General features: G+C 47.1%; 2 protein-coding genes across 3 annotated transcripts in view; one reads left to right on the top strand and one right to left on the bottom strand.

The window, feature by feature from the left end:
- Positions 1 to 6,490, top strand: part of Kiaa1549l (KIAA1549-like ortholog) — a 122,026-nt gene extending 115,536 nt beyond the window's left edge. For both annotated transcript variants that reach the window (XM_013514326.1, XM_013514325.1), the window contains exon 20: positions 3,130 to 6,490. In XM_013514326.1, coding sequence (XP_013369780.1) covers positions 3,130 to 3,411 — 282 coding nt within the window. In that variant the 3' untranslated portion in view covers positions 3,412 to 6,490. The remainder of the gene's footprint in view (positions 1 to 3,129) is intronic.
- A 15,546-nt stretch (positions 6,491 to 22,036) lies between these two features.
- Positions 22,037 to 24,854, bottom strand: LOC102021136 (chromosome unknown open reading frame, human C11orf91). The gene is made up of 2 exons (XM_005384157.1): positions 24,263 to 24,854; positions 22,037 to 22,290 (listed from the first exon to the last, which is right to left on the bottom strand). Exons 1-2 carry the CDS (start codon positions 24,747 to 24,749, stop codon positions 22,205 to 22,207), a joined length of 573 nt encoding a protein of 190 aa, XP_005384214.1. The 5' UTR covers positions 24,750 to 24,854; the 3' UTR covers positions 22,037 to 22,204.

Below are 24,854 nucleotides of genomic sequence, written 5' to 3'. Positions count from 1 at the left end.
AGCCACACTTGAAACCTTAACTTGTTCATTGAATTTGTTTCTTCTAGCTGTCAATTTCTATAAAATTTGAGATCAGAGGTCAGCAAATGAAGCATTAGACTGAAAATATCTCACAAATGGATCCTAATACTTCCTGCCTGACTTCTAGCCGAGGATTAGCTTACCCTGGGCCTTCGTTTTCTTCCTTCATGACCAGTAGGAGGAGATGGCAGGGTCTGAGCCTGCCTGAGTATCCGTGCTAGCCTCTGGAGCCAACTGTCATGGTTGCTGAGTTTAATCAAATCAAGCCAGACCAACATCGGCCTTCAGAGTGGGTCAGCTTGTCCCTGGGTGAGATCACTCATTACTGGTGAGAAAGGCGAGCTGTCCCCAGGCCAAGCCTGAGCTTCCCCTGGTGTTCCCGGTTATTTTATGTGTCTGTCTCAGCATTTGGAATGCTAGAGTTAGGACACATCTTGACTCCAGGGTCTACCTCTCCGTCAGCATGTGAGCCAAGTGCCTGAGTTGTTTTTTCTAAACTAAAACCTCAGTACTCAGGTTTAATTGCAGTGTTGGCTTTGCAATAAATAAGTGGGTTTGGGGGTTAAGGTTTGGGCACGCAGTCTGTAAAAGGCTTGCCATCACTGGCAGGGCGTCTTCTCTGTCCATGTTGTCTACCTGATTGCTTCCGCCCCGCACTGGCGTCTGCTCTCCCTGCAGCGGTGCCGCCTTTAAACCCCCACTAATCCTGCAGGTTAACTTTCCTGCAGAGATTAACTTCCTGTTGGCCAGAATTTACACCTTTGCTTTCCAAAACATTTAAAATATGTGCTATCTGGTATGAAAATACTTGCAAAATGAATACTGTCCTCCCTGCTCCGTTTCAAAAGATCATACAGTTTAGTTTGTCCTATATGAATAAGCATCACTGTGATGTCTCATTATACTAAAATGACATTTGTAGGATGAGCTCTGCCAGCTCAGAGCACTTGGGAGGCTGAGGCAGGAAGATCGCCGCAAGTTCAAGGCCAGCCTGAGCTACATAGCCTGACCTTGCCTCAAAAAAAGCCGCAGGAAGGAAGGAAAGAAGGAAGGAAGGAAAGAAGGAAGGAAGGAAGGAAGGAAGGAAGGAAGGAAGGAAGGAAGGAAGGAAGGAAGGAAGGAAGGAAGGAAGGAAGGAAGGAAGGAAGGAAGAAAGGAAGGAAGGGAAAGAAAGGAAGGAAGGAAGGGAAAGAAAGGAAGGAAGGGAAGGAAAGAAAGAGAGGAAGGAGTTTGCATTTTTGTGGGATTATTGCCCCGTGTCAGTTATTTCCAAACTATTGTAATTTTCAGTTATTACCACAGCTCAATACACATTTTCTTTGCCTGCTCTTGCTTCCAGCTGGCACTTTATATTTCTGTCAGTGTCTCCACTTCCAGTAATAAATATGTCCTTAAATGTGCTTTTCCTAATGAGTTTTTATCTGCAAATAAAGCGTGACTAAGCTTGTGAGAATTGTTCATAAAGTTAGAGCAAGTAAAGGGGAACTGGCAGGATTGCCTGTGCCTTGGAAGTCTGCATCTTTATGGGACGTTATGTCATCTGTTTTCTTTGTTAGAGGCCTTATTTCCTTTTCCCTCCCTTGCTCCCTCCCACCTCCCCTTCCTTCCTTCCTTTCTTCCTTGCCTGCCTGCTTGCTGTTTTTGTCATTCTCTGCTTTTCTGAGCAATTCAGATCTTTGGATATGGTTTGATCAGTTCAGAGCTCAAGCCTATAAAAGACTTAAAGTCTAAAATTATATATATTATTTGTCAAAAGAGATGATACTTAAGTTGCCCTAACCATGCAGTAGTCTATAGCTTTGACAGCTCACCCATCTGGTACCCAGGCATGCAGCAAGCCAGGCAGGACAGGTGATTTATAGCACGTGAGAGACAGGGCAGGATGCACAGAGGGGTAGGCTGCTGGCTGGAAAAGACACCCCAGTAGGGCAGGGATGATGCACACCCCTCATATGGATGTGAGAAGGACAAGGCCCCCACCTGCATTTGAATGTCTGACCTCCTTGATCCCAAAAGATAGCCTGCATGAAATCCCCTTGACCTGGGATGAGGCTTCATCCTTGATCCTAGAGGGAGCAGACTTGGGAGGGAGCTTCCTGGATCGACAGGAAACTGCTGGGACCAGTTGGTGATGTCTGCCACGGATGCTGGCCATGAAATTCAGTCCAGAAAATATGATAGCTCCGTCCAGTATCTACTTCAGAGGGGAAAGAGCTTGTCATTGTCCCCTCTTCCCTGCTGTTGCCCGACTTCTTAAGGTCACCTTAAAGTCGGTGGCACTCCTTTCTTCAGTATCATTGTGTGTAAAATAAGGATAGTGATACCGCCTAGGTTGTTGCTTAGAGAATTAAATGAGATAATGTGTTGAATAGCACATAGACCTTAATGTGTGTTAGCTATTATTATTCATAAGAAACCCAGCTGGGAATAATGGCACACTTCTATAGTCCTGGCACTCTGGGAGGCTGAGGCAGGAGGATCCTAAGTTCTAGCCCAGCCCATGTAACTTATTCACTTAGGGAGACCTTGTTTCAAAATATAAAACCAAAAAAGGCCTGGGGATGGAGCTTAGTGTGAAGGCTGTGGGTTTCATCCTCAATTCTGTAAGACAAAAGAGAAAGGAAGAAGTAGGGAGAGGGAAGAAGGGAGGAAGCAAAGGAGGGAAAGAAGAAGGGAGAGAGGGAAGGAGGGGAAAGGAAAGGAAAGGAGAAGAAGGGAGGGGAGGAGGGAGGAGGGGAGGGGAGAGGAGGGGAGAGGAGGGGAGAGGAGAGAGAACTCCCCTGCGCTCCTTGGCTACAGTTCTATCTGCTAGAATGTGTGTAAGTTAAGGAAGCCAAGCAGGTTCAGATGGAGACTCGGATGTATTCCTAACGCTTGCAGCCAGCTTTAAGTGTCTATTTAACTCATCCAACCTGCGCATTCAGTGAGTCTCCTTACCTGTTCCTAAGCAGACTGACTCCAGACTGTGTATCTGAACAACAGTATGTGGCTTGCATCTTCTTCTAAGGCCCTTTCCTTGTCCTTAGGCCCCTGTTGAACGTGTTGTGGTGTCGAGCTCCCCGCTAATCCCGGGCCCTCCCCGTCTGTCTCTCCTGCCGTCCTGTGCAGGTGCCCCTGCCCGGGTACATCGAGGCCTACCCGCGCTCGCGGTATCAGCAGAGCTCGCCCTCCAGGCTCCCGCGCCAGTACAGCCAGCCCGCCAACCTGCACCCCAGCCTGGAGCAGGCCCCCGTGCCCTCAGCGGCAGTGTCACAACAGAGCCTGGCTGAAAACGACCCGTCCGACGCGCCCCTGACCAACATCTCCACTGCAGCCCTCGTGAAAGCCATCCGGGAGGAGGTGGCCAAGCTGGCCAAGAAGCAGACAGACATGTTTGAGTTCCAGGTCTAACGCATAGCCCCGGGACTCTGCGCCTCCAGACTCCGAGGAATCAGGCTTTGGGGTCCTCACCCCTTGTGAGTGAGGACGTGAGACACTGAATGGGTGAGTCTTCTTCACCCTCTGTTTCCCAAAAGGTGAACAGTGGGGCTTCTGGGGAGCAGAGGAAACTCATGAACCACTGGATTCCTGGCTCATGCACCTGACCGTGCTCACAGGTCCTGCCTGGGACGTGTGCTCCAGATTCTGCTATGTTGAATGTTTGAACCATGGGCGGTTTTTTTTTCCCCCCAAGGAGCCTTAGTCAAGAGAGGGACTCACTAATCTGCAGATTCCTGTCCAATGCCACCTTTGACAAAGTCACCAGAAAGCGGAGAACATGGCTCTATCTTTGGTGACCTCTGCATGTTAACTCTTTTCTGTGTTAAAAGCAATGCAGGGGTGTGAATTACGCCCCAGACTGCCCTCTCTCATTCAGCCGTGACCGTGATCGTTAAAATCATCTCTACTCTGTAAGGCAGACACTGACTCCAGCCAAGAAACTTGAGTCTCTTTGCTTTTAAAGGTTCATATTCAAAGTCAAATGAATTGGATGAAAATCAGTACCACTGGCTGCACCTATAAATAGTCCTCACCCCCTCCCCATGCCGTTCATTAAAGGCCAAGAAAGAGAGGTGGGCAGGAATCGTGGGTCTGTGTCGACAAGCTTTTTAAAGGGTATTGTCGCTCGGAAATAGAATACCCTGCAAGTTGGGATTGAAATGAAAGAGAATCGGTGCTAAGAGCTTTCAGGATCCTACAAAAGAAAGACAGGTATTTGAGGTATCTGTAGGGGTTTTTCTTTGCCTGCATGGAAGATGGCCTGAGAACAGAGCTTCTCCCTTAGGGATAAAAGATACACTGACTTTTATGAGAAAATCTCCGTCCCTTCAACACTGATCTCCAGCCTGTTCTGCCAAGGGGTACAAAAAAAAAAAAAAAATGGTCGCTGATTCCTGTTAGAAATGGGAGCAATGGATCTTGGTTATTCCAGGCTGCAGCCTTAGTTTATAGATGCTTCTGAATGTAGCAAATCTGTTGATTTGGGTTTAAGTGTAAATAACCTCTTTTTAAAATGTATGAGTTTTGCCAGTGCTCCATAGTTTATTTACGCAAGGGGACGTTTGTCAAAATGGCAAGGCTGATACCTTGTGGCCGTGACTCTCCAGATCACCCTTCTTGGCATGGAGAATTGGCCTGCCGAGCTCCGAGTGGAGGACACTGCCCCCCCAGGGCTGGGGCGCCAGCCACTGACTCCCATGGGCGCGAGCAAACCCGCTCCTGACTGTGGGCAGCACGTATGGTGTTGAGGGCTTCCTTGGTGTCTGTTGGGGAACGAGGTCCTGTCCTGCCTTCAGCCGTGACCCATCTAGCTTCAGCAGCTCCCATTCCCTTCCGAGCCCATCTGTCCATTGTCCTCATGAGTTTCTTTGGTCTTTACCCGAAAGAAGAAGGTGGAAGGGGCTGGGGATTTAGCTCAGCGGCACAGCGCCTGCCTGGCAAGCGCGAGTCGTGAGTTCCATTCCTGGGACCAGAAAAAAACAAAAAGCAAAAAAAAAAAAAGAAGAAGGTAGAATTTTAAAATGGTGAGAGAAGAGCAGGAATGGAACTGATCAGAATGGGAGATTCAAACTCTCAAAGCACAGACTTTTCCAAGCAGCTGTTTTTATTTCCCAGTGGCAAATTGCCCTTTCTGGAACGTGTCATGGAATCCTCAAACAAGTCTCTTGTTCGGATGATATTAGGTAGTGTCCTTTTAGTATGCCGGTTGATCTTTCATAGTGTTAGTTTTTGTTACTGACAAACAAATCAGCTATAAATAAAATGTATTTTTGTAATTTCCATGTGTATATATGGTATATTTCTACCAATGGCCAGTTGTTGTAGTCCAAAACCTAAATCAGCTTGCAGAACACTGTGGACAGTGCAAGAGTTTATTGACAGATTAACACAATGCCTAGGTCTATCCAAATCGGCATTCAATGCACTTGAATGAACAAAGAGCCAAAGAAACTCAGCCTTTTCATGCAAATGGTATGAGTCTGAAAAAGACAGCTACGTTGTCCTTCTTTATCAACAATACCAGTATCTTATCAGTGCAATGGTATCAACCCAGAACTTTGTCTACTTGGTAAATGCCTGGAAATACTGTATGTGCAAGTGAAGTTTTAAGACCTTAGTGTCCTTGAAAGTTATGTACATGTTTCAAAAGACAGTGTCTGAGCTTTGGATGTTCCGGTGATTACAGATGATGAATTTGCAGTTTGCCTTTGTATGGTTCCAGATTGCTAAGACAGTGGAGCTACAAATCATTGCAGTCTTCACAGAACCCCGTGAAATATTTAGTCCACTGAAAAAAGTAAGATACAGCATGCTAAATCAGACAGTCTCTTAAACTAGACACCACAGGTTCAACAAAAGTCAACGAGAGGAAATAATAGGTATCTGAAGGGAAACCTGTGCACATTTTCCCACCAAAGAGGAGAGAGCTGCGATTGTTCAATTTTCTGGGACTAAGTTGTGGTCCCTTCTCTGATGTCTCCTGACCTCATGGAGGTGACAGATACCAGGAGAAGTGACTCTGAGAAAAGGCAGATGGTAAAAGGTGCTTCACGGAAGTGCGCAGAGGGTCTCGTGAGAACCCCGAGGAGACGAGGGAATGAATGAATTCCCCCGAGGGAATGAATTCAGTGTTCATCGTGATCCTCCAGACAGTCTCACAAAAGCCATAAAGGATATTGGTGACCTGGGAGGAGCAAGCGGAAGTCCAGAGAAATGGAGTGACTGGCCCCAAAATCAAGCCCACCCCTGCTGATTCATGATCCAGTCTGCTCTCCATTTACCATGCTGCCTGCATGCTTGTTGGTGACACATTTCTGTAACTGAGCCCGAAAGTTTGCAAAACAGACAAAGTCCTGTCCGGGACTTCATAATGCTCTTGCCAAGGGAAAAAATAAAATAAAAACAGTGACTGAGTTAGGAACTTTGAATGCAGTGTACAGGGGACAATATCTTTGTGGCATAATAAACATTTTTTTGGCACTGGTTTCGATATGAGTTTTCTGCATTCATTAAAAGGAAATGTGGTCATCCAGGGAGGACCATCAAGGAAGGGGTGTCCTCAGATGCTGTTCGAGGCTATGGGGGTGACTTCCCCTTTCTCAGCATCCTAGATCCAGACAGGCAGGGGTGCACTGACAGCTTGTCACTGAAAGGTCGCAGGTGCCGTTCTTTGCACTGGAGGAGGAGGCAGGCAGTGCGGGGACATAACAGTCCATGATGTGGCCTGGTACCTAGGATCTGAGGCTTATGTAATAAAAAGATGGCTGGGGATATAACTCAGTGGCACAAGTGCTTGCTTGGTAAGCTCAAGGTCCTGAGTTCAATTCCCAGTACCAAAAAATAAATATTGATAAATTAGTAATAAAAAGATGGCACATGTTACCCATGGAATACAGAGTTGCCTCCCACAGGGCAGATTGTATAAGAATCAATTCTCCAGTCCTGGAAGAAGTTATATTGTGTGTTTCTTATTTTAAGAACCCTGCAAAAGGGCATATAATTTCTGAATAAGCTTCATGGAAGAAAGGAAGTTGTTAGATATGTGATTTAAAAACAAAAAACTTTCTGAGAGAGTATGTAGAATGGAAAGGGAGAGGAATTTAAATACCTAACAAAAAGAAATGCTTTGCTAACTTTAAGCAGAAATTAGAGAAATAAATTTTAAAAGGTAGGACTGGGGATTTAGCTCAGTGGTGCAGCGCCTGCCTGGCAAGCATAAGGTCCTGAGTTCAATTCCCAGTACCCACCCAACCAAAACATTTTAAATGTAAATATTGGTTACGTATAAATGAGTTTCTACATAGCATAGAAGTGCTCAAAATTTAGTGAATAAAATAACAGATACTATTTTTAAAGCTTGAGAACAGGATTTGAAGTTTAAATTGCTTCTACCACATACTAGAAAAAAAAATGTGGGCTTCCCTTACAAAATACAGCCAGAGACTCTTAGGGAATAATAAGAATTAAGCTTGGAGTAGTGACTGACTGGGGTCTATGTGTTAGGAGTTAAATTCTGCCCTTTTGTCCAACCTCAGTGGTATTCTAGACAAGACCTCCGAGAGGACTAGAAACCCTTCCACACTCACTCAAGTGCAGAAGTTGATTCAAAGAATACAGGGACATTTTATAGAAATAAAATGCAGCTCCCCAACAGGCAAGGGATGGGCGCGGCTGCCTCGTGCTTGTGCTCTGGCTCTCTCGCGCGTGCATTCTCTTTCGTCTCTGTTTCTTTCTGAATATCTGCTCAGATCTCTTGCTGCCCTTGACCAACAAGCTTTTTCATTAGTGCAAATGTAGCTGGCAAACCCACCCCAGAATCCACTCCACACAGTCTTTCCTCCTCAGCGCCCAGCACTCTCTGCCTAGCATCCTTGTGCTGCCATAGACAAATTGCTAAGAATCTGATTGGTCCAGCTCATCTGCCTCTGGACAGCCATTGGGTCAGGCGCCTATCCAATCAGATGTAACCAAGGAGGCAGAGTCGGGTCATACCAGCGTGGCTCCCTGGATTGACCTTTTCAGCAGGGACTTCTGTTGGGGGCTGGTACCCAGAAGAAGACGCGCAACTGGGTAGGACCTTCAAAAGGAACCTGCTGCAGACTGGATTTGACCAGTACTCCTAGGAGTCAATACCAGAGGGCAACACCTATGGATACTGCCACAGAGAGGAAAGGGCATCCCTCACTTGTGCATCAGGTGGGAATGCATGCACTTGAACCCTGGAAGATTGGCCAGAACTGCCCCGGCCACTTCACACCCCAACACCAATATTGAACGCTGCTGCTGGACCAAAGGAGGGATTTCTAACCGGGTCCCAGCTAGCAGCATGTCCTGCTCAGCAGACAATAAATACTTGTAAATTGAATTGCATGATCTTAGCTCAGGTGCTATTAATGTGGCTCATGGCCACACACTTGCATGGATGAGAAAACCAATGAGCCTCTCAACAGAGTCTTTTCAAACAAAATTGGTTTCAAGTGAAACTGACATTATGGTGGCTCTGACCTTCTGGATATAAGAAGTTAATATCTGAGAATTGAAAGGTCTCTTGATTTCTGAGGTGCACTGCTAACAATGCTAGCTGGTGGTAAAGCTAAAATGTAGGGAGTTTTAGAAAAGTAATATTTAGGAAATATAATTGTGTCAGAAACGAATTCTCTGAGAAGGCATTGAGCTGCTTTGATTCTGCAGGTTACACGAACAAGGAAAAGTTTTGATAAGGCAGGAATTTGTTTCCAAAGGTCAAACCCATACTTTATTGAGAGCCATTATATAATGAAATCTAGAAGGTGATTATTTTCATCCTCTGACCTTGGTCAGACTTTTGTAAATTATGGAGGGAGGCCATAAATGTATTCTACATAAATTAATTGTGACCTTGCCTCATCTCCTCCTTATGTCTAAACTCACCTTCACCCACATACAAATTGAATGGAGAAAAACATTATACCAAACAGAACCAGAGAAATATCAGTGAACTAGAAATTTTGAACAGGTGTAAATATTCTTGACCTTGAGCAACTCATTTAAAACTAGTCTCTAATTCCTCACCTGTCAAATGGGTCTAACAACATCTGTATGTCCTAGCTCCCCTAGTGGTTGGGAGGAGCATGTAGCATAATGTATCTGAAAATGGCTTGAAAAGTCGTTTTGAAGGAATTGTTACTAAATGATTACTTTCACAATTCAGTTTTATCCAGAAAAATGTTTTCGCTCCACCCACCCACTGGATTAAATTGTATCATCACGTGTTCCTGACACAACTTCTTGTCGAGGACAAATAAAGAAATCCCTAAGTTTGGAGTTGCCCACAAAAGCCAGCCCCACCTGGGAGTTGCTGTCATTGTCATTGTCATCTACGATTTGGAGGGTGTGTAAGTACTTGTACCTGTGCTTTCGCTCTGGGTGAAAAGCCCAGACCGGCGAGTCTTTCAAACCACATTAGACACATCGGGCAAAGTACTGAGCAGAAGCTTTGAATGTAGCTGTTGTTATTTTAATGTGTTGCTTTCTAATTAACTTTGTACATCCTTTGCCTCTGCCGGGAACAGAGTGTTCATGTGCTGTTAGAATTTTTTATTGTAAAATAAAATGACAAAGGCTTTCATATCACACAACCTGCCTGCTTCTCATTCCAACGCTTCCAGATGGTGGGATGCTGAGACAGAGTCGCAGTCCGGCCACACTGCAGCGCCTGCTGAGCCTCGCTTGAGAACGGTAGCAGGCCTGGTAGACCCAGTGTGGTCTCAGAAGCTGTCCTAGCTTGAAGTGTGAAGTTATGGGCCAGGAAAAAACCCAAAAATAAAAGCTCACCTTTGGCCATTCTCAGGCCTCAGAGAAGCAGTTGGGGCCCCAGACCAAAAAAAAACCAATGTCTATGCAGGTGTTCTCAGAGCATTAACAAGTCCCATTGCTACCAAGGGATCCAGACATTGCAATGGTCTGGGACACAGACTCCCAGACAGACCAGCCACTAAAGTGTGGCTCTGTATCCGAGCAAGACCAGTGAGGTTCTTTCTCTGGGAAATACCAAGAAACAGATTCAGTTAGCACTGTCAAAACTTGACAGTCAAGACCTGAGAAGCCAGCGTAGATTCATTCATGACAAAAAGAGAGAGCAGGATACTGAGTAAGAGAGTGATTTAGAATAGAGGTAAGAAAGCCTGTATCCTGTAACAAAAACAATCAGACCAAGTCTGAAATGAGGAGACCTTGGGCCTAAAGGTGAGTCACGGACCCTGGGGCCTTAGTGGATCCACTGAGACTCCGACAGCAACACGGCGCTGCTTCCCACTGGCCCCCAACTTGCTTTCTTTAAGAACTTGGAAAATACTTAGATACTGAAGGGATGCATTTTTACTCCTCTCTGCTGTGTGAAGAGGGCTCAAATATGCACAAAAGACACCTTCAACACCATTGCCTTGCTGAAATTATTGAGGAATAAACAAGGAGACCTCGAAACATTTTGGCAAGGTTTATCATGGGGTAGAGACCATTGCAGAGAATAAGATGAGTCAGTCCAGGCACTCAGGGCTTCCTCCTGCTCCTGTTTTCTTTTTCCTTCCTCCTGGACCCTGATGGCTCTTGGCTTGCAGGACAAATGAGGTGATCGAGTGGAGAGGTGTGATGGTGTGGGTTTCGCTCCCAGGAATGGATGGGAGGCAGACAGGCCTCGATGGCTGGGAGGGACACAGGCAAACCCAGATTTCCTGGCTGGCTCCCTCCCTACCAGAGACAGGCCCGCAAATTTATTCCAAAGCACGGTCTCTAGACTCCTCTGAACACACGTCTTGCATCTGACCCATGAGCTGTGTTGGCCACTGGAAACCAGAAAGGATGCGCCTGGGAAGCTTTGTGAAATCAGGGGTGAGGAGCAACCACTGTAAATGTACATGGACGGTTAGTAGGTGCTGCAGACAGCGTTTTTGTGTTCTTTCCCTCAAATTCATATAGGGAAACTTAATCCCTAATGCCGAGGGTATTTGGGGAGTGGACTCTTTGGGTGGTGATTAGATCATGAGGCCTCATGGATGAGATTCAAGTCTTTCTAGAAGAGACCCCAGAGATATCCCAGGCCCCTCCCTCATCTATGAGTCAGGATACAGGCCCTCAGCAGACATCAAATCTATTGGAGCCTTGGTCTTGGACGTCTCAAATCACAAGTTGAGAAATAAATCTCTGTTGTTTATAAGCTACCCAGTTTATGGTATTTTGTTATAACAGCCTGAACAGATCAAGAGAATAGAAATGATTGCTGTGAGTCTCCCTGTGACCTCTGCACCACCCAAATCCTCAGTCTTGAGGGCCAGAGGACTTTTGGGGACCCACAATACCCGATACCCCTTGAGGCTATATCATTATGATGACAGTTCAACTTAGTTACTTCTTCATTGCTGAGGCACAATACCCGTTTGTAGAGGTTTCAGTCCACAGCTGGCTCCAAGGCAGAGTGGCATGGCAGAGGGGCACTGCAGAGGAGAAACAGCTCATAGCATGGCATCAGGGAGCAAAGAGCAAGATCAAGGAAGGAAGAAAGGAGATGAACCCTTCCAGCTGTGACCCACCTACTGCAACCAGGCCTCACTTCCTAACATCACATTTAGCTATAAATTCATCAGCAAACAAATCCATTGATGAGTATCACATGGCCATGATCCAACCATCTACCTCTCAAAAGCCCCACCTCTGAGCTTATGAGGCTTTTAGGGGGACATGTAGATATAAACCATAAGCATAACCTAAGAAAAAAATCAGGCTACCCACCCAAGTGCTTTGCACTTGGAAGCAGTTGGATTTGGGGCACAGGGTCTACCAGTGTATTAGTCACCTCCCTGTCACTGGGACAAAATACCTGACACCACAACTGAAAGGAGGAGAGATTTGTTTGGCTCGTGGTTTCAGAGGATTCAGTTCATGGTCAGTTTGCTCCAAGGTAGAAATGGCCTGGAAGAAGGACTTGATAAAGGAAAGCTGCTTTCATCCCATGGCAGCCAAGAAGCAGCGAGAAAAAGGTGGAGGCGGGGACAGGAATACACTCTGCCTCTTTCAACCAGGCCCCACCTCCCAACAGCACGTTCAAGTATTAACCCACCGATCAGCGTAGCACCGCATGATCAGGTCACCTTCCGGAAGCCCCATCTCTAAACACATGAGACTTTGGGGGACTTTTTCAGATCTAAACCATGACAAGCAGTAAGCTGGATACTGAGCTGAATTTCTCATGCCACATCCCACTCTCCTGGGATTCCTGGAGACAAAGCCAGAGGCTGGTTGCAAGCTTCTGAGGAAGTTTATTTTCTAGGTCAAGTTTTGGCAGCATCAAAAATCTGGAAAGTCTTCAGACAAAGGGTTAAAACAAAGGGCTGCCATATTGCTGGAGTGGCTTGCTGTATTAATATTCAGAGGCTTAGAAGACTAAGCGTTTGCTTTCCTTTACTTAAGCCTTGTTTGTAGCCAACTCTATCACAGTCCAGGTGAAAGGGAACCATAGCCAGAAATCAGACACCGCAATTGAGTAGACATTAGCCCTGGAGAAGCACTGCATGTCTGAGTATGGCTTGATCATTGATCAGTCACCTTGCATTTAACTGGAACTTTCCCAGAAGCACTGATAGACCCTTCCATGGAGCCATTCCTTCTAGCCTTCGTGGGGTAGGCAAACATCTCCTGAGTACCTAGTATGCACCAGACAGCATGCTAAGTGGTAGGGACTGAAGAGTGCATAGTGCACAGCTCCTGCCCCTCATAGAATATTGGTCCTTGAGCAAATAAGCCCAACATATTAAGGACTCACCATTTATTCAGAACCTTTTCCATTTCATAAAAGCCAGCCAAATGAAAAATCAAAATCCACTGTTTTGCCAGGCGTAGTGGTGCGTGCCTGTAATCCTAGCACTCGGGAGGCTGAGGCAGGAGGATTGTTGTGAGTTCGAGACCAGCCTGGGCTACAAAGTGAGCTCAAGGCCAGCCTGAACTGTATAGTGAGACCCTGTGTCAAAAAGACCAAAAAAACCAAATCCACCATTTTCTGGAAACATTCAGGCTTAGAAAAGGACATGCTCTGCTGTTCCACCTTCCAATAATGCTTCACAGCTCTCTCTCCCAATTTTCTTTAACTGGTTAGTAAGATACCCACAGTATCCTCATAGGGAGAATACAAATTGTCAACTGCCAAGAATTAGCAAGTATTACACACCCAAACTGCAGTGCAGTCACCATGCGATGAAACCTGGAACACAACTGCAAGGGGAAAAAAGCAATTGAGGGACTATGTTATACAATCCAAATGAAAACTTCAGGAATTACATACTTTATGAACAAAACTGCAGTATACTGAGCACCCTCATTTTGAATTGCTTCTATAAATAAAGTGCCATTCAGAATGTACTAGATTATTAACGTATGGGCTTTGCCTTTTATTCAGCCTCTGAAATACAGGGCTCTGCGGAGCAAACCGAACAGGCAGGTGAGGCGGAGCTTTACAAAGACCCCCTCTTTGCAACATTAGTCTGTTTAGCTTTGTGTCGAAATTGTGTTTGTTTTTTCTTGACAAATTTTCATAGAAATAAAGTTCCTTGTCTTACTAGTAGTTTTTCTTCTTCTTTTTTTTTTTTTTTTTTTTTTTTTTTTTTTTTTTCTTTTTGAGACAGGGTCTCACTATGCAGTTCAGGCTGGCCTTGAGATCACTTCTGTAACCTAGGCTGGACTCGAACTTGCAACAATCCTCCTGCCTCAGCCTCCCAAGTGCTAGGATTGCAGGTGTGCAGCACCACACCTGGCAAAATCTTTTTATTTTTTTATTTTTTATTGGTGTCAGGAATTGAACTCGGGACCTCATACTTGCCAGGCAGGCGCTTGTGCCACTGAGCTATATCCCCAGCCAAGTAGTTTTCCTTCCAAAGGGCTTACAGTTTGTCTTTTCTCTTAATATTTTTTCTCCATTCTCCATGAGGAAGATGTTTTAAGAGTAAGCATGCTCAGAACATTAGATGGGATGATCTCATGTGGTTTGCCATCTTCAAAATGATGGAATCCCAGTTGGAAGGAGGTGTAGTGGGATATTATTCAGTTTACACCCCGCAGCCATCACAGGATGAACCTCGTGACCTGTATAAGTGATGTTCCCTACCTGAGTAGAGATTAAACAGAATTAGAGCTTCAGAAAGGCAGGAACTCGAAAGGAGAGTTGGAGTGGGAAGTTTCAATTATCATTTGATATTTGGGGGGAAAAAACCAACGCAGGTTGTCTGGGGTGGGGGGTGATAGAGATTTTAACTCTATTTAATTTCTGTATATTTATTTAAGAGATTAGGATTATTTTGATTTTCAGTCATATGTGGTGTGAGAAGTCACCAATATCTTTTCAATTTGGAGCCCGAGAAGGTTTTACTCTAGCTGTGAATCTCTGTCAAGTCCACTGTGATCACAGTCGAAAGGAATCCCCATTTTAGGATCTGGAGCCTTCTAAACCTAGGTTTGCACCTTGCCTTGACTACATTCCAGCAGCTCGCGTCCCCACTCTGAGCCTTCTCTGTAGAATGAAGAGAAGACCTCATCAGTGAGGAGAAGACTTCAGAGGAGAGAGAGCGCAGTGTCCAACCGCCTGGCACTTCCAGGCATAACATTCATTCAGCCTCTGCTTGAGTACTCCCAACAGTGGAGAACTCACTCTTTCCAAAGCTAGGGCATCGCCTGCTGGTCACTTAGTAGTGACTCCTGTAGGCAGTCTCATCTGACACGCCCTTAGGACAACCTCCCTGTCTAACAGCCCAGGACACCCAAAAGCCACCAGAGCAGACGGCAAGCTCAGGATTGTGTAGCAAGATCTGAACGGCGTTTGGTCCACCTGGCCAAGGGAGATGAAATGCAACTGGCTAGAGGTGTCCCACACACTCTTTTGGTGATGCTGATAGATCCTGTCACCAGTGGGAGTCATTCTGAGCAGTGTGCTCCTCAGGGCGTGAGACCTGCTTCCACAAACCCTTTCCAACACCTGGGCTTGCTGGCAGCAAGCACAGTCAGCTCTGTGAGAAGGGCATGGGCCTCATCCTCAAAATCATACAGTAAACCAGTGGAGAATATGACTGTATTCAGGCAAGCCCCATAAGATTGCCATGGTTGCAATTCAAATATGAAGCGTACCCCCAAAGACTCATAGATTGAGGGCTGGTGCCCAGTGCAGCCATGTTCAGAGGTGGGGCTTAGCGAAGCAATCGGGTCATGAGGATGCTATGCTGAATGGCCTCCGAGGAGGCGAGGCCCAGTTGGAGGAAGTAGGCTGCTGGGGTGTGCCTTTGAAAAAGGTACCTTGTCCCTGGCCTCTTCCCTTCCCTCCCTTCTGTCTCCCTTCCTCCCCAACTCCTTCGGGCTGTGAAATGAGCAGCTTACTCCACTATGATGCTTCTGCCTTGCCACAGACCTAAGGAATGGAGCCAGCTGACTATGGACTGAAGCTCCTGAAATTGGGCCAAAATAAAGCTTTCCTCCCTAAGTTGTTTTCCTTGGGTATTTTGTCACAGTAAAGGAAGGCTGACGGACACACCATGCAACTGCTCAGGGCTGGTGTTACAGTGTAGTTCACCTGCACTGAACTCAGGAGAGAACTTGCCCATCCTCACTTCAGGATCCAGTCTTGATGGGTGTGGCATTTTCCTCTACAAACGCTCTGCACATCTGCTAGCTGAAGTGGGCTGAAGCAGGGCCAGTAGCTTGAAGGCAGTCACCAAACATGAGCTGAGGATTTGAGAGCTCAGGCTCAGCCACATCCTCTCTGTATGCTTCTTGGTGCCTCTGTAAAATGGGAGTCAAGATCATCTTCCTCATGGATGGGAGCAGTGAACCTGAAGAAGACGCTGTGTGTGGACTGCTGAGCTCAGGACCTGACACAGCTGTCTCCAACTGGTAAACGCTAGTTGGTATCAGTGGCTGTGGTATTATGGCAGAGATTGGGAGAAATTCAAGAACGTCTGTAGCCACACTGGCCTCGCCTATGTTCAGACCCCAAGATGTCTTTCCCAGTGCCAACTGGCTGTACTGGAATGGTGGCATTAAGCATCTTTGCTGTTTCTAAAAGACTACACAGTGACATCAGTCCTTGAGATGCACCCAAAGTAAATGATTTGGGGAGGTTGAATAGGGGAAAGTATGGTGAGCAATTCCGATTTGTGCACTGCCCTTTATTCCTATGTAATAGTCTGTGTGACCTCTGCCAAAGGCCTGTACACACACACACACACACACACACACACACACATACACACAGACACTCACAGAACACACGTGGGACAAATGATCCTCTTGATCATCACGCGACTTCCCAAATCACTTCCAAGCGGGAGAAGAAAAGAACCAGGATTCCAGGAGGCTTAAACTGTAAAAGGAGCTGTCCCCCAAAGCTTTGGCAGGGCCAGACAGGCTCAGCTATTTGCCCATTCTGCCACCTAGGCCGGGGCTTCACTGCCCTGCACTTTCATTTCTTCATTTGTAAAGAGTGCCCCCTGCAGCAGTTAACACTGAAAACCAAACCTGCATTAAACCTCACTTAAACCTGCATTTTTCCTTTCCGGACTCAGCACCACCTAAAGGATTAAATAAAGGCAGAGAATGCTCTAGATCTAATGCATTCACTATGATAGCTATTAACCCCATGTGGCTATTAGGTCTTTAAGTAGTTACAATGAAATAAAGTTAAAAATCCAGTTCCTTGGCTGTACTGGCTACATGTCACATCTCGGTAGCCCCTGAGACTAACGGATACCATATTAAACAGCACAGATATAGAATATTTCTGTCACTGCAGGAAGTTCTACTGGACAGCGCTTGTGTAGACCATCCAACCATTAATGGATCATCATAGTAACAGGCAATACGTAGATCACCAGTCATCCATATAGTTAAATAGATATAAACCTGAATAATAGGAACTAGGCAGATTAAAAAAAAAAAAAGCACACAATAATTAGAAACACACTGTAGATAAAGCAGAGGCTGAATGTATCTGCCCAAAAGTCATCTACTGATACTCTAACCTTTTCTACTGTGATTGGATTTGGAGGTGGATACATAAGGAATTTTTTTTTTTGGTTCTAGGAATTGAACTCAAGGGCTCACACATGCTAGGCAAGCAGTTTACCACTAGCCACATCCCCATCCCAATAATTATGCTTCAATGAGGTTGTAAGGGCCCTGGTACCCTCATGATGGGATTAGTGCCCTTATAAGCACAGGAAAAGACATCTGTTTTCTCTTTCTCTCTCTCTGTCTCTCTCTGTCTCCCTCTTTCTGCCATGTGAGAACATAGAAGAAAGTGACCATCACAAGCCAGGGAGAACAGCCTCACCAGGGAGCCAATCTGCACACAACTTGATCTTGAACTTCCAGCCTCTAGAAATAAGTCAACGAGTTCGGTCCAGCGTCTTTTATTCATGTGAACTATGCCTTTCATCTTCAAACCAGTTTGAGAGGACCGACAGCCACCTGCAGCCTCTGGGAAAGCCCAGGTGCTGCACCTGTGTTTATTTTTGCAGCGAATACTTGCAAGGGCTGCAGCACCTCCTCCTCCCTGAAAGTTTTCCAATTGGGTTTTCTCCTAAGCAATACTGAACAGGAGGATAAATGTCAGCTCTGGATGTGAGAGGGCTTAGAAAAGAGCAGGAGGTGAGCTCACCACACCTCTAAATCTATGCTGCCACCTAGTGGATCCTGCCACGACCAGAAGGTGGGAGGTTTGGTAAGGACCAGAAACCTGGATGCAAATTCCCTAACAAACCCAAAAAGATGAAGCTAATGGTGTACAGCTGCGATGTAGTGAGGTATGCGGCTTATGTACGTGATCTCAGCTCACTGAGCAACAGCCCCAGGCAGGGGAATGATGTATTTTCCATATGAGAAGAAGTGTTTCAAGAAGTTAAGAATCTGTTTTATTAAAAGAACAAGATCATGAATAAATGAGTGAAGAGTGAAGGCTTCATTTATGTGCACTGTTTTCAGGGTTACTGACTCTCTGTGCTGGATTTACATAAACTCTGAGATGAGAAGACTCCTGGGGAGTTTTATGAATGGATAGATAGAATAGCTAACATTTATCCAATATTTGCTTTGGGTTATTCAGAGCGTTTCCCACACTTTTACTGACTAAAGCCCCATAGCAGTATGTGAAGTGGGGCGCTACTAATTTTTTCATTTGACACATGAGGAAAAAAGATGCAGGAAGGTAAGTAGTTTGCCCAAAGTCACCCAACTGCTGGAATTTCAACATGGGCAGCCAGACCTCAGGGCCAGCGATCTGAACCACTACATTTCATACCACACCCCAGGTAAGAAGGGCTATCTAAGGCCTGTCCCTGTGTCTCAGTAAAGAACCCGGGCATTCAGTCTCCCTGTTGTCATGAACAGACACTCCTGAGATGGTATTGCACCAGATCATTCTTTCTTGTGATTTAATGCAAATTGATGCTACAACAAGCTCGACAATCAGTCAGACTATAAGACCAGGAGCTCCATTTTCTTCTCAGGCTCAGCCATTCATGTGCTCAGTGCAAACCGCCCTGCTCAGGATGGTGGTGTTGATGACGACGTAGCCCTTCCCTAGGGAGATCACTGTGGAGTTAAGGAGATGACGTTATACTCCAGGCGGTAAGTGCCAGGAGAAGGGATGCTCGGCACACTGCGGGCGCTCCGAGACGGGACCTGTAACCTGGAGGCTGGGGAGAAGAACCAGGAGAGACTGGTGGCAGGAAATAACACCGGGGCTATTGGGCGGGGAGCCCTTTTCCATTTCTACTTCCTTCCAAGGACAGGTGGCTTCTTTAGTACAGCCACCCTGGCCGCTCTCTGCCTATTTATTTGTTCAGTGCCCAGTAACGGAGAGGGACTTCTGCGATTCACAATCAGGGTTGAGTAAATGGGGCAACCACAGCCACCTGGTGCCCTTCCTTCTCTTTAGAGAGACCTGCCTGCTCATAGCCATGTGCAGTGGGACGCGACCTCACCCCTATGAGCTCCCTAAGAGTTACGGTGTGAGTGAAAAAGGTGGGAGGGTGTGGCAAAAAGGGACAGGAGGCTTCCAGGTAAGAGGCAGTCCAAGCGAGGCCCAGGAGGGGGACGGGTGCTGTCATTGTCCACCGGGGCTCCTTTTGGAAAAAAACTGCTTCCACGCTCAAGTACTTCTGGGAAGCTACAACTACAGAGCCCCAAACACCCCATCCCCAGCCAAGGGCAGAGAAGGCAGTGTGGCCCAATTGTACGTTCTCCCCAAGAAGTGGCAGTGCAAGCTGCTTTGTACTGTAGCGGTCCCTCATCCTTTCCTACTCCGTGTTTGGGCAACCCTGACAAAGTGTGTCTCCCATGCTGTTCCCAGTGGCCTTCGGGAACCAAAACAGCCCCTAGCTTAGGCGATTCCCCAGATTCATGTTGCAGATTTTTCTGGATTTCTATCTAATCTCATTCCCTCTGGGTGCTGTGTGATCTCCAAGGAGTGGGATCAGCACATTCAAGGAGACGCTCCCCCAGCACCTGGAGGGAACGTGACCTGACGGAATGTGAGTTCCCTCTGAATAGGAATCCAGAATAGCATCCAGATGGGATTTCCATTTGTTCTGGAAAAGCTGACAATCACTTGATTCCCGTTCCACCAGCCCACTGTTGATAGGGAGCAGTTAGCTAGTGCCCTACTTTTGTAATCATGGCCTGGACCGGGCCGTCTGGACTCTGGAGAAGGAATGGGAAACAAACTGCTGTCTCCATGTGGGGTCTGGGCTGGGTTTTTCCCCATAACTTGTTTATTATTTGTTCTCATTAAGATTCTCTTACCCCACCAATGGTCTGACCAGCCTGAAGTTTTCTGGGGAAAAAGGGGGTTTCACCGGCGGCAACCAGCCTCGGGGATCTTGCCTGGGAGGGGAGGAGGACTTGGAATCTCTGTGCAGGGTAGGAGGACCCTGCTCGGAAGGCAGATTGCCAACTCTGGGGGACATCCCAGTCTTTATTTGGCCTGCATAGCGCTTTGGAAACGTGTGGACTCACTGCTAAGATTTAGAAACCAGGAGCTTTCACCTGATCCTGTACTGACTGACCCTCCTGCCTTGGCAACAACCAGCTGGAACCGGATGTCCACTGCCTCTGCAGTGGGGCGCGAGCTCTGCAGCGTGCCAGTCTCTGTGTGGTTTTGTGTGGTTCACACATTTAGGTGTGCTTTTCCGGCCTTGTAGGCACGCACATTTGCATCCTTAAGCTGAGGCTGCTCTATAAACTTTGGGTCATATGTGCACAACTTCCAGCATTCCTGGTCCACCTGTTACCCACCTACCATCATCTGCCGCCGCATACCACAGATGTAGCTTCTATTCGTACAGATGAAGAGTCTGTACTCGCCTCCTAAGCCAGTCTCTCTACTGTGACCTGCATCTCCCCTTGCTATGGTTTGAATACTTCTGTCCCCTTCCAAATTCATGCTGGGAAGTTCATCCTCAGTGCCACCGCGGTGGACAGCAAGGCCTCTGGGAAGCGTGTGGATCATGCGGGCTCTACACTCATGATGGAATGAACACAGCTATAAAAAGGGCATATGTAAAGAGGCTTCCTCTCCTCTCCTGTGCTTCTGCCACAGAAGGGCATGTTCCTGGGGCCCAGCACTCAAGGCAACATCTTGGGAACAGAGACACAAGGCTCCTTTTTTCCAGTGCTTTGACCGGGACTCCCCAGTCTCCAGAACTATGAGAAATCAACTTGGCTGCTTTATAAGTCTCCCAGCCTTGGCATTCCCCCAGAGCTGTATGAAACAGACTAAGGCAGCAGCCCTGTTACGGACTCCAGGGCACCTTGCCAGCAATTCCCGTTCTCTCTGTCACCACCACGTTCTCTCTCTCCTGGATCATTGCACAGACCACGAATAGGTAGTTACCCCTCCTATTTTAATAAAATGAGAGGGTTTTAATAAAACCCTCTCTTACTGGTCTCCCTCCAGCCCTGCCAGCTCCAGCTCTAGTTCTCTGCCCTCTTTCACAGCCAAATGCCTCGAAGGGATGATATGCACCCATCGCCTCCAATTCCTCTCTTCCCATTTTCTCTGAAAACTACGCCACTCAGGTGTTAACCCTATCACTCAAGCAAAACTGCTCTTGACACAATCACCAATACTAAATTCATGTCGCTGAATCCCAGACTCACTGGCCTGCCAGGGCTCTTCTCTCCTCCCTGGTCACTTTCTTTACTTGATGTCTAAGACCCCTAACTCACCGGCACCCAGCTCACCTAATTCTCTTTGGAGAGTCCTCCCCTGCTCCCCCAAACTCTTGAGCATCTCCAGGTTCAACACAGGCTGAATATTCCTTATCCAAAATTGAGAAATGTTCTGAATTAGGAAATTTTTTCAAGTTTTGCAATACTATATATAAGTAATATACATAATGGGACCTGAGTCTAAACATGACATTCATTGATGTTTTGTTCATCATATATATATATATATATATATATATATATATCCCTGCAATTTTATATATACATTATATATATATATATATATCCCTGCAATTTTAATACAATATTTTAAATAATTTGGTGCACAAAACAAAGTTCCATGGTGTAGAATTTTCCACTTGTGGTGGGAATGTTGGTGCTCACACGGTTTTACATTTTGAGTTTTGTTTTCTGTGTTCAGGATGCTTTACCTGTAAACGGTTCTCTTTCCCCTTGTCATCACCCGGATGCTTTCATTCAGTCTCACCCTTTAAATACATCCACAGGTCAGCAGCTCCCTAACGTTATACCTCAGTCCAGAATTTCCCTCAGCTCCGGGCTCATATACCCTTGGCTGCACGGCTTCTCTACCACAAGCCGGGCTAAATTGATCTTCCCACACCCCATTCCCTTGGTTTCTCCCAGGTCCTTCCTATACACCCATCATTCTGGTGTTCATGCTGTGGCAGCTTGGGGCTCCCCTCCTCTGCAACCAGGAGACCCTGAGGGCCAGCCCAGCAGCAGCGTCCAGACCCCACAAGGGAGTTCCCCCAGCAGCAGCAGCAGAGGAGACAGACCATGCGATTGACCACACATGTGGCTACTCTATGTGGAGTACATGCTGGGAGCAATAACAGCAGTAAATACAGAACAGAAAATAACCATCTTCGAAATGACAAGGAATGGGACACGTTATCTAAGCACTAAAACCTAAGGAGGGGACTGCCCGACGCTGGAGAGCAGCTCCTCAGGACAGCAAGGCCGACTGCTTTCCGGGTTGCCTGGACTTCAGTCCTCGTAACTTCTCATCTTTCAGCGCCTTCAGAAATTTATCTGCAGGAGAGAAAACACACTTAGTGGTAGTAGAAAAAGGAGTTTAAAAAAAAATGCTTGATGAACAAGTTTCTGGGAAAGCTGTTTCCTACATAAGCCTAAAACCCATTTGTGATCCGAGATGGGAAGGGAAGAAAAATCCTAGCAGACAAAGCACATCTAATGCTGAGAACAGATTCAAGAAATCCAGGACTTAGGAAAGCCCAGGTTTCCCGGGGAATTGTTTTCCTTTCATGGCTATGAGAAAAGGTATGTTGCAGCATGTTTGATGAATTGGGGACCATGCTAGACGTGCAGGTTATTTCACACTTTTTCTTTTTGTGCCGCATGGGCTCTAATTTAACCTGCTGTAAATGCTAGGCAGGAGGTTAGACATTAGTGAGCCTGCTGGACAAAAGAGTGTATGTGTCCAAAATAGCATGCTTTGCCAGTTATGCGGTTAAGAAACAAACTTCAGTGTATAATATATTTATAATAATTTGTTAGGTTTGGGGCCTAAAGTGATCCCACAAAACACAATGGCATTTTAAGCTCATATATTGTACACATGCCACCTGGCTGTACCTCAGTTCATGAACTCATTTCTTTCTGAACTGGATGAGAATCAAATCAAATTTCCCCACAAGGTCAACATGGAACCTAACCATTAAGTTTGATGTGGTTCTCATCCAACTCAGTTTGGGATCAGAATTGTTGGAAGAATCAAGTTTGTGAACTGAAGTATCCCTGTATTTCCAAAACCGGGCAGCCAACACTCCTGGGTGCTATGGCCTATGCTCAAGGATATAAAGAGGAGCACTCATGAAAGACCCTCCTTTCTTGGGCTGGTCCAGTTCCTACACTGACCACCTGAAAGGAACAAGAAAGACATTTTTGAGATATCAACCAAAGTAACTCTTAAGAGAAATGGTGATAGGAATATACATTATGTAAACAAAAGGGATAATCATCACACTTCCCAGACCCTCAGGAGTAACTTTCGGGTGGATAAAAAGGAGTACAAATTCCCATTTGAGGCAGATGTCTTTGTGACACCTCAGGCCTTCTCTCTTGAAGGTCTAACTCTCTAGATATCCATCTACTCTTCTCTGCACCAGGACCTGACTTCCCAGTGACAGTATACAATAGTTGGAATGGTCTTTCTAGAATGATCTGGCCTCCTCCAAAGGTCGAGTGCAAGCCTTAAGCAGACAGGTAATGGGAAAGGACAGCTCATGCTCCTGAAGGCTGAGCAATAGGTCTTTCTGGGGGTACAAATAGACTTACCCACCTTACTCTCCAGGAGGAATCAGCCCATACACTAGAAGATCCCTACCCACATTAGTACACGTGGTCTGGCCTGGTTCAGATTCCTAAGACTTCAGCCCTATGCTCAGATGACAGAGTATAGGACCCCAGTGTGGAGCTACAGGGTCCCAGAGAGGCTACCCTCCAGCCTCCAGCACTGAGAAATGCAGGTCCCAAAGCCTCTTTGTGAGTGTCGTTGGGCTTTCTGGGGCCTGCACAATTCCAACTCCCCTTACAGGCATTCCAGCTGACCCTCACCTACTTCCCCTTCCTCCCACCTGACGGCCCCACTTAAGACTGAACAGGAAAGCTTCAAGGTCTCTAGAGATAAAGGCTGTCTCTGGGGGTTGGAAGTCCAGACCACAGAGGCCTGAATATTATTGTGCAGAGTTAAATGTCAAGACGAGGTAGCGATCGGTGGCGATCTAGGTGTGGGGCCGAGTCCAGATTACCGAAATTGCCTAGGATGGAGTCTGACGCTAAAGGGTTCTTGCAGTGCAGACGTGTGGTAGAGGACGAAGTCCGTTGAAACCCGGGATGGGGGCGGAGTCTGAGCTCTAGGGGATAGGTTTTGGATCAGGGGCTCCTGAGGGCTGAAGTGTGAGCCTACAGCCACCTTGTAGGGCCAACCAGGGAGGCAGGGCAGCTAGGGGTGGGCTCGGGTGGCCCCGGCGAAGTCACGCACAGCGCTGGGAGTCGAAGCCGTCCCCAGTGATGGCGAGCAACTCCACTTCCTTAATCCGGATCTCCAGCTCGCATAACTCTTCGGGGTGGGGGGCAGAGGCGAGCGGGACGATCGTGGGGCTGGGAGTCGGGGGCGAGGCAGCCACCTCCGGGCCCGGCGGCGGCGAGTAGAAGCGCAGAGGCTCGTAAGGGATGGAGGCCAGGCCGGAGGGCCAGGGCTGGGGACAGGGGCGCTCGCTGGGGGGACCCAGGCCGGGCGGCGGCGGAGGCGCCGGGGAGAAGGGCGCCTGGGGCAGGGGTCGGCCCCCAGCCTCCCCGCCCGCCGGCGCCCCGCCCGCCTTCAGCGGCACGAAGAGCTTCTTCCAGATGTTAAAGTCGTTGAGCGGAGACGAGGAGATGCCGCGGTCGTAGAGCGACGGAAAGTAGAGGGGCGGCGCCGGCCGCTGGCTCATCGTGGGGCTCCGGCTGCCTCGCCGCCCCTTCGGCATCTTTTGAATGAGTGCGTGGGAGGAACCCCGCGCCGGGACACACGCGCCGCAGCCCCGAGTCACTGAGGTCTCACGTTCCAAGGGCCGGACTCCGCGGCCCCAAGC

Source organism: Chinchilla lanigera, unplaced genomic scaffold (genome assembly GCF_000276665.1).
Source record: "Chinchilla lanigera isolate Chin_1 unplaced genomic scaffold, ChiLan1.0 scaffold00021, whole genome shotgun sequence".
Lineage (NCBI taxonomy): Eukaryota > Metazoa > Chordata > Mammalia > Rodentia > Chinchillidae > Chinchilla > Chinchilla lanigera.
Note: the sequence above shows the minus strand (reverse complement) of the source record. Positions and strands in the feature narration are given on the sequence as shown.

Bases quoted from the DNA above. Each gene is read 5' to 3' on its own strand.
- LOC102021136 (XM_005384157.1), bottom strand. From the start codon at position 24,749: ATGCCGAAGGGGCGGCGAGGCAGCCGGAGCCCCACGATGAGCCAGCGG. The intron at 22,291-24,262 runs GTGCGTGACTTC...TCTCTCCTGCAG, and splicing joins CGGCTTCGACTCCCAGCGCT to ATAAATTTCTGAAGGCGCTG.